The sequence below is a fragment of the Symphodus melops genome (assembly GCF_947650265.1).
Source record: "Symphodus melops genome assembly, chromosome: 9".
In the NCBI taxonomy this organism is placed as follows: Eukaryota; Metazoa; Chordata; class Actinopteri; order Labriformes; family Labridae; genus Symphodus; species Symphodus melops.
The window spans coordinates 26410508-26419784 of NC_136699.1; the positions used below are offsets into that span (position 1 = coordinate 26410508).

Consider the following 9277-nt stretch of genomic DNA (forward strand, 5'->3'; position numbering starts at 1 on the left):
GGCGATCTCAGTGAAACAGAGACTGTGAATACTAAGTCATGTGATTATCTCACATGAGTTGACCAATGTAATTATTACTGCGTGTTGTGTAATAACATGTAGTATGTTGAGCTGTCATCCTGACACAGAGCTCCCAGATGTTTTCTCATGTGAAGTGTGGATTCTTCTTCTGTTTTAAAAGATAGTGTCTTTAGTAAACTAGCTTCCTGGTGGATTATTGCAACCACCTGTTCGTAGCCGGCTGTGAACACGTTTATTTATGCTGTAAAAAAAACACTTTTTTACCAGTCTTGTGTATGTGCCTTCCTGTGTGGAGTCGGCCTCTAGTGGACACTCGATGACTGCAGGATTTTTGGCTTTATTTCTCAACACCCGGAGGTTACTGCTGGATTAAAAGGCAGACGTTAAATGTTTACAGGAGTGATGAACTATGAACCTTTAGAATAAAACCTCTTTGTGATAGTAATACAGGTATCGACCACGAAATGTTCCCTTTTTAAAGTGTGTGTGTGTGTGTGTGTGTGTGTGTGTGTGTGTTCAGGCTGTGAGGTGAAGATTCTGGGTGTTCGTCCATCGTTCTGTGAGGAGTACGTCTACAACCCGTCGGAGAAGAACCTCACAGACTCCATCAAGAACGCTCTCAGTGTCCTCAGGTAACAAAACACGGGTGTTACACGCGTGTTACACACACACACACCGTGATGATGAGGAACACATTTCTTTAAAGAAAAGAAGACATTTTCCATCCCCTGATTCAGCTCTAAACTCGTGAGAAGTGAAGGGCAAGAAACTCATTAAAGCACGGGGAGTGCTAATGAGCTAACATCAGCTAGCTAATCTGAGCCAAACAAATACAAGGATCTCAGTCAGGATGAAGAGGAGTGCTCCTAGCAGCATTCGTCCACAAGCTCCTCCTCCTCCTCTCGGTTTTTCCTTCAAACATTAGTGTCATGTTTAACAACAGCTAATGAATGAAACTGGTCAAAGGAAGAATGTTTGACTTTTTGATCCAGTAGGTGTCACCCTTAAACACCAACATGTTTGGCCACGCCTCCTCCATATTGAATCCTCTGCTCTCCAACAACGACTGTTCTCCCCTCTTGTTTGCACATAGAAGATATCTAATCGGAATTCACCGGAATTAAGCAGTAAAAACTTTGCACAAGTGGCAGACAAAATTGTCTTTTGTTGTGTTGCCATGCTAATGTTATTGCTCTTTAGTTATTATGTTTATTGCTCTGCTGCGACAACACCAACGCTGTACTATGTTGGTGAAAAAGAATTTCCCCTCGGGGACAATAAAAGTCTAAAGTCTAAAGTCTTAGCTCGTAGCTTCACATTACATGTAAATATACACTGAATGAGCGCGATCTAAAAATGCTGACTTCTTCTCTGTAGTCCTTGACTGAAGCAGCTTCTAAACTCAAAGGGAGGAGCCGGCCGTCCCGTCCATGGAAACACTGGTTCTGTATAACCGGACCCTCAGGCTTTGTCCTTGTCTGTGTATTTTCTCTCCTGTAGGTCCGGCGAAGTGTCCATGGCAGCTATATATTATGAGAAAATCGATGTTGAGGGTCATCACTTCGGTCCCGACTCCCAGCAGGTCAAAACGGCTGTCAAACAGCTGGACGTCGCCATGGAAACGCTCAACAGAGAGATCAGAGTCAGTGACATCATTATTTGTGCTTTGTACTGTTTTCACATATCAAAACTGTCTTTATAACTGAAAACACACACACACACACACACACACTCACACACACACACACTCACTCACTCACTGAAGGTGTGTGTGTTGATGGTGTAGGTCATTGAAGGTGTGTGTGTGTGTGTGTGTTGATGGTGTAGGTCATTGAAGGTGTGTGTGTTGATGGTGTAGGTCACTGAAGGTGTGTGTGTTGATGGTGTAGGTGACTGAAGGTGTGTGTGTGTTGATGGTGTAGGTGACTGAAGGTGTGTGTGTGTTGATGGTGTAGGTGACTGAAGGTGTGTGTGTGTGTGTTGATGGTGTAGGTCACTGAAGGTGTGTGTGTTGACGGTGTAGGTGACTGAAGGTGTGTGTGTGTGTGTGTGTGTTGATGGTGTAGGTGACTGAAGGTGTGTGTGTTGATGGTGTAGGTGACTGAAGGTGTGTGTGTGTGTGTTGATGGTGTAGGTGACTGAAGGTGTGTGTGTGTGTGTGTTGACGGTGTAGGTGACTGAAGGTGTGTGTGTGTGTGTGTGTGTGTTGATGGTGTAGGTGACTGAAGGTGTGTGTGTGTGTGTGTGTTGATGGTGTAGGTGACTGAAGGTGTGTGTGTGTGTGTGTGTGTTGATGGTGTAGGTGACTGAAGGTGTGTGTGTGTGTGTGTGTTGACGGTGTAGGTGACTGAAGGTGTGTGTGTTGATGGTGTAGGTGACTGAAGGTGTGTGTGTGTGTTGACGGTGTAGGTGACTGAAGGTGTGTGTGTTGACGGTGTAGGTGACTGAAGGTGTGTGTGTGTGTTGATGGTGTAGGTGACTGAAGGTGTGTGTGTTGATGGTGTAGGTCATTGAAGGTGTGTGTGTGTGTGTTGATGGTGTAGGTGACTGAAGGTGTGTGTTGATGGTGTAGGTGACTGAAGGTGTGTGTGTTGATGGTGTAGGTGACTGAAGGTGTGTGTGTTGATGGTGTAGGTGACTGAAGGTGTGTGTGTTGACGGTGTAGGTGACTGAAGGTGTGTGTGTTGATGGTGTAGGTGACTGAAGGTGTGTGTGTGTGTGTGTGTGTTGACGGTGTAGGTGACTGAAGGTGTGTGTGTTGACGGTGTAGGTGACTGAAGGTGTGTGTGTGTGTGTGTGTTGACGGTGTAGGTGACTGAAGGTGTGTGTGTTGACGGTGTAGGTGACTGAAGGTGTGTGTGTGTGTGTGTGTTGACGGTGTAGGTGACTGAAGGTGTGTGTGTTGATGGTGTAGGTCATTGAAGGTGTGTGTGTGTGTGTTGATGGTGTAGGTGATGAAGGTGTGTGTGTTGACGGTGTAGGTCATTGAAGGTGTGTGTGTTGATGGTGTAGGTCATTGAAGGTGTGTGTGTGTGTGTTGATGGTGTAGGTGACTGAAGGTGTGTGTGTTGATGGTGTAGGTGACTGAAGGTGTGTGTGTTGATGGTGTAGGTCATTGAAGGTGTGTGTGTGTGTGTTGATGGTGTAGGTGACTGAAGGTGTGTGTGTTGATGGTGTAGGTGACTGAAGGTGTGTGTGTTGATGGTGTAGGTCATTGAAGGTGTGTGTGTGTGTGTTGACGGTGTAGGTGACTGAAGGTGTGTGTGTTGATGGTGTAGGTGACTGAAGGTGTGTGTGTGTGTGTGTTGATGGTGTAGGTGACTGAAGGTGTGTGTGTGTGTGTTGATGGTGTAGGTGACTGAAGGTGTGTGTGTGTGTGTGTGTGTTGACGGTGTAGGTGACTGAAGGTGTGTGTGTTGATGGTGTAGGTGACTGAAGGTGTGTGTGTGTGTGTTGACGGTGTAGGTGACTGAAGGTGTGTGTGTTGATGGTGTAGGTGACTGAAGGTGTGTGTGTTGATGGTGTAGGTGACTGAAGGTGTGTGTGTGTGTGTTGACGGTGTAGGTGACTGAAGGTGTGTGTGTTGATGGTGTAGGTGACTGAAGGTGTGTGTGTTGATGGTGTAGGTGACTGAAGGTGTGTGTGTTGACGGTGTAGGTGACTGAAGGTGTGTGTGTTGATGGTGTAGGTGACTGAAGGTGTGTGTGTTGATGGTGTAGGTGACTGAAGGTGTGTGTGTTGATGGTGTAGGTGACTGAAGGTGTGTGTGTTGATGGTGTAGGTGACTGAAGGTGTGTGTGTTGATGGTGTAGGTGACTGAAGGTGTGTGTGTGTGTGTGTTGCAGGACAGACAGATGGAGCAGCAGCTGAACGTGGTGCTTTTCTCCGATCACGGGATGACCAAGCTGCAGTGGATGGAGAAAGTCATCGAGCTTGACAAACACATCAACATGTCGCACATCAGAAAGATGTTAGACAGAGGACCTGTGATCAGCTTATGGCCTGAAGAGAGCAGATACCAACAGGTAAGACAACACCAAAACATAAGAGGATTCATGGTGACATAAAAGAGATATTTTTCCCCCTGAACTTTCAGTCTACATTGACATTTATTTATTTATTTATCAGAGTATTTTTGAAACCCTCAAATCAGTAGAAAAGTAGAGAGAGCTAACGCAGGTTAATAGTCTGAAGAGTCGAGATCAGAAGTCTGAGCTCACCGTCAGACAAAGAGTTCCTTGATCTCTGTTTTTCTCCGAGGTTGATCCAAACAGATATTTGAGGTTTCTTTTCACAGAATTCCTCAAGTTGTTTTTCATCTCCAACATAAAGATCTGGTTCAGTTTTTCATAAGTGAGGAATAATCTGACCAAGACGTTTTGTCAGCACAGACGTGAAGAGAACAGAGTCACACTTTCCTCTGTACCAGTGAGAAATCAAGAGGTGTGTGTGTGTGTGTGTGTGTGTGTGTGTGTGTGTGTGTGTCTGAATGTGTGTGTCTGTGTCTGTGTGTGTGTGTGTGTGTGTGTGCTTCCAGGTGTACACCGCTCTGTCTCAGGTGTCTCACATGCAGGTGTTCAGCAGGGACCAGGTCCCGGAGCGTTTCCACTTTAAAGGGGGGAGGTTTGTGGCCCCCCTGACGCTGCTGGCCGAGCCGGGCTGGTTTATCAGCGAGGTAATGTTTCACTTTATCAACACGTTCACCCGGACACAGTGTTCCTCTGCCCACCTGCTCATGTCTCACTGTCTGAAACACACACATTCAGACACACACACACACACACACACACACACACACACACACACACATTCAGACACAGAAACACACACATTCAGACACAGAAACACACACTCACACACATTCAGACACACACACACACACACACACACACACACACACACACACACACACACACACACACACACACACACACATTCAGACACAGAAACACACACTCACACACATTCAGACACAGAAACACACACACACACACATTCAGACACACACACACACACATTCAGACACAGAAACACACACACACACACACATTCAGACACAGAAACACACACACACACATTCAAACACAGAAACACACACACACACACACACACATTCAAACACAGAAACACACACACACACATTCAGACACAGAAACACACACACATTCAGACACAGAAACACACACACACACATTCAGACACAGAAACACACACACACACATTCAGACACAGAAACACACACACACACATTCAGACACAGAAACACACACACACACATTCAGACACAGAAACACACACATTCAGACACAGAAACACACACACATTCAGACACAGAAACACACACACATTCAGACACACACACACACACACACACACATTCAGACACAGAAACACACACAGACTTAAAACAGTTTAGATAAAACCTGTTTGGAAAAAGAAAAACTATAAAGAAAGCTGTTTGTTGTTGTGGAAAAAATCAAGACAGGGTTAGCAGGTCCAACACATGAGTGCACAAACCTGACCCGAGGAGAAGCAGAGTCCTGCTCTCTGCCTGCAGGACCCGAGGAGAAGCAGAGTCCTGTTCTCTGCGTGCAGGACCCGAGGAGAAGCAGAGTCCTGCTCTCTACCTGCAGGACCCGAGGAGAAGCAGAGTCCTGCTCTCTGCCTGCAGGACCCGAGGAGAAGCAGAGTCCTGCTCTCTGCCTGCAGGACCCGAGGAGAAGCAGAGTCCTGTTCTCTGCCTGCAGGACCCGAGGAGAAGCAGAGTCCTGCTCTCTGCCTGCAGGACCCGAGGAGAAGCAGAGTCCTGCTCTCTGCCTGCAGGACCCGAGGAGAAGCAGAGTCCTGCTCTCTACCTGCAGGACCCGAGGAGAAGCAGAGTCCTGTTCTCTGCCTGCAGGACCCGAGGAGAAGCAGAGTCCTGCTCTCTGCCTGCAGGACCCGAGGAGAAGCAGAGTCCTGCTCTCTACCTGCAGGACCCGAGGAGAAGCAGAGTCCTGCTCTCTACCTGCAGGACCCGAGGAGAAGCAGAGTCCTGTTCTCTGCCTGCAGGACCCGAGGAGAAGCAGAGTCCTGCTCTCTGCCTGCTGGACCCGAGGAGAAGCAGAGTCCTGCTCTCTACCTGCACCGAGGAGAAGCAGAGTCCTGCTCTCTACCTGCAGGACCCGAGGAGAAGCAGAGTCCTGCTCTCTACCTGCAGGACCTGAGGAGAAGCAGAGGTCCTGATCCATTAACCCTTTCTGCTTCCTGCTGTTTCTCTGCAGAACAGGGAGACCCTCCCGTACTGGAAAAACAGCTCTGGAGAGGCCTCAGCCTGGCAGAACGGCTGGCACGGATACGACAACGAGTTCATCGACATGAGAGGCTTCTTCCTGGCTAAAGGACCGGGTAACGTGGAGTCTGGTTTCTTTTCTTCAATCTGAGAATGTATTCAACCCTTTTTATGACCGTGTCTGCTTGTTTCCTGTCAGACTTTAAAAGTGGCGTGCGTGCAGCTCCGATCCGAGCCGTGGACGTCTATAACCTGATGTGCAGGACTCTTGGGGTGGAGCCTCTGCCTAACAACGGGTCCTGGTCTCGGGTAGAGTACCTGCTGAGGAGTTCTGGGGGTCGGCCCCTGTCCCTTTGGAGCTGCTGCGTGGGGGTGCTTGGAGTCCTGCTGCTGGCTCTGAGGGAGTTTATCTAAGAGCTCCTGACCTGAGGCGACCCGCTGAGACCTGCAGGAGCTTCCAGCATTTTTAAAGACCTACAACCTTGAAGGGCCTTGAGAGATTTCCAGGACCTTACCCTAATTTAGTAAACAAACCAGGACAAAGAAGATCCAGAGAGTCAGAAGAGACTGATCCTGTGACGCTCTGAATCTGTGCTCGTGTACAATCATTCTTAGTTTAGGCGCTATCAAGAGGTCTGAATGAACTTATTAGGTTTTAATCTTCTTTTATTTGTGAGATTTTGTCCCTTCATGCACACTGTAGGATGAGTGACAGCAGGAATCTGGAGAAATAAACCCTGACCCAGGGCTGACGATACGATATACAGGGAAGCTGTGAGCGCTCGTAGTCTTCTTTTCATAGAAAACTTGTCTTAATATAATGAAGAGCGTTTCATATACATCAACAAATACAGTTTGATCACAGTTTCTATAACGTCCACCATCGTATAGGACGGACATGTTAAAGGAAAGGTTGGGCATTTTGGAAACTGGCATGATTTTGAAAGCAGCATTCCCTCAGTGCTCCATCTACACCCACCCCCTCTAAAGCCATGCCCCCTTCCCCCTCTATGCTCCCTCTGAAGCCACGCCCCCTCCCCCCTCTGTGCTACCTCTAAAGCCACGCCCCTCCCTGCTATGCTCCCTCCAAAGCCACGCCCCCTCCCTGCTATGCTCCCTCTTAAGCCACGCCTTCTCACTTACATCATGAGCGCTGTTGCTCCAGAAGCTGACCTCAGCTCATCTCTTCATCATGTAGAAACGACGTCGTCTCATTCAGCGGTCAGTAAACTCTCCGGATAAACTCATCAGAGACGAGCTTTGAGTGTGAGCTAGAGAACGAGCAGGGAGACAGGGAGGCTGTGATTGGTTCATCAGAGAGCAGGGAGGCTGTGATTGGTTCATCAGAGAGCAGGGAGACAGGGAGGCTTGTGATTGGTTCATCAGCGAGCAGGGAGACAGGGAGGCTGTGATTGGTTCATCAGAGAGCAGGGAGACAGGGAGGCTGTGATTGGTTCATCAGAGAGCAGGGAGACAGGGAGGCTTGTGATTGGTTCATCAGAGAGCAGGGAGGCTGTGATTGGTTCATCAGAGAGCAGGGAGGCTGTGATTGGTTCATCAGATTGGTACCTCGTGGCAGACATTGGTTGAAGTTTTTACAGACTTACAAACTGATACAGATGATGGATTTACTTTGTTCCTTTTTCAGAGAAGAAGAATGAGTTATTAATGTCAGTAGACTGAGCTCTCTCTGTACAATGTACACATTAAATAAAAACAATTAGCTAAAAATAAAGAGGTAATTAAAGACTAACATATACAAGACTAAATTCTTCTCCTCCAGTGTCTCCCTGTAGTCACAGTGAAGGAAATAAGAGAAACTGCGTTGCCTTTCAAAGACTCCCTGACAACTCGAAGAATAAACAACACCCTCGTCATCGTCATGGTAACGGCTCCAGGAGGCGGTGCGCTGAGGGATGGAGGGGGTACGGTTTGTTTTGATCAGTGCGAACAGAAGTCCTGCGTTACACTTTCAAAATGTTAATCCGTCACTTCTTAGTTAGTTTAGGAGTGTTTTTAGGATTTCTGCTTTTATTTTATTCATTGTAGATCAATGAAAACATTTCCCCCGCCAGCACAAGCTAACCGCCGGTGTTTGTCAGCTTCCTGTCCAACAGGAAGTAGAGCAGCTCCACGTCCACGGGTAAAAGACAACACAAGGTTCAGCCTGGTTTTAGAAGCAGCTTTCTCCTCTCGCTGTTTCTCCTCACTCTGATTAGATTTTCTCTTCTTTGCTGCTACGTCCACGTCCGTCATATTCACCGCTTTGAATCTCCTCCAATCACTGAGCTGTATCCTAAACTCACCTGCTGCGCTCTCATTGGCTGGAGGAAACACACCAGCTCCGCCCACAAACGTCCTGAGTCAACCAGAACAAATCAGAAGAGTAAAATCCAGTCAGAGGACAGAGTCTCTGCAGACACAGTCACACATGTACAGAGGCCCAGAAGGGACAAAGAGCAGCTGTATTTTATTTTGAAGGAACAAGCCGCTGACTCCATCATCAAAGCGGAGCACTTTCAGTCGGAGTGATGCAGCTGTATCCTGTTGGAACAGATTTTAAATGTCGAAGAAACATTCATCTTTAAACTTTGAATATTTGTGATTTTCACCTGTTTTTTAAAACCATTTTCACTGTTTACTGTCGAATTAAAAACAGATCTTCATGTCCGATCAGAAAGTGTTTTAAAAAGTGACAAATAAATGTAAACCGTGCTTTTGATCTGAAGGACAGATTGTGAGTCTGTGTTTATTCTCTCTCTCACACACACACACACACACACACACACACACACACACACACACACACACACACACACACACACACACACACAAAGGTCGGTTCTGGAAATAATCACTTTTTCCTTCATGCACAGGAAGTCCTAAAGTTAAAGCTGATGAGGAGGAGAGGCGCTGTGTTGTACACTGCAGACAACAGCTCCCTCGTGTGGTGACAGGCGGGTATGACAGTTCAGCTCTGAGCAT

At 47.3% G+C, this 9277-nt stretch overlaps 1 protein-coding gene across 1 annotated transcript in view; it reads left to right on the plus strand.

Moving 5' to 3' along the window:
• enpp6 (ectonucleotide pyrophosphatase/phosphodiesterase 6) overlaps positions 1-9020 on the plus strand; it is a gene marked incomplete at its 5' end in the record, with an annotated part of 13331 nt that extends 4311 nt beyond the window's left edge. Inside the window, 6 exons of the mRNA XM_079352433.1 lie at positions 542-653; positions 1522-1663; positions 3867-4046; positions 4559-4696; positions 6285-6408; positions 6492-9020. Of these exons, the coding sequence (XP_079208559.1) occupies positions 542-653; positions 1522-1663; positions 3867-4046; positions 4559-4696; positions 6285-6408; positions 6492-6706 (911 nt within the window). The 3' untranslated portion in view covers positions 6707-9020. The remainder of the gene's footprint in view (positions 1-541; positions 654-1521; positions 1664-3866; positions 4047-4558; positions 4697-6284; positions 6409-6491) is intronic.
• Between the last annotated feature and the right edge of the window lie 257 nt (positions 9021-9277).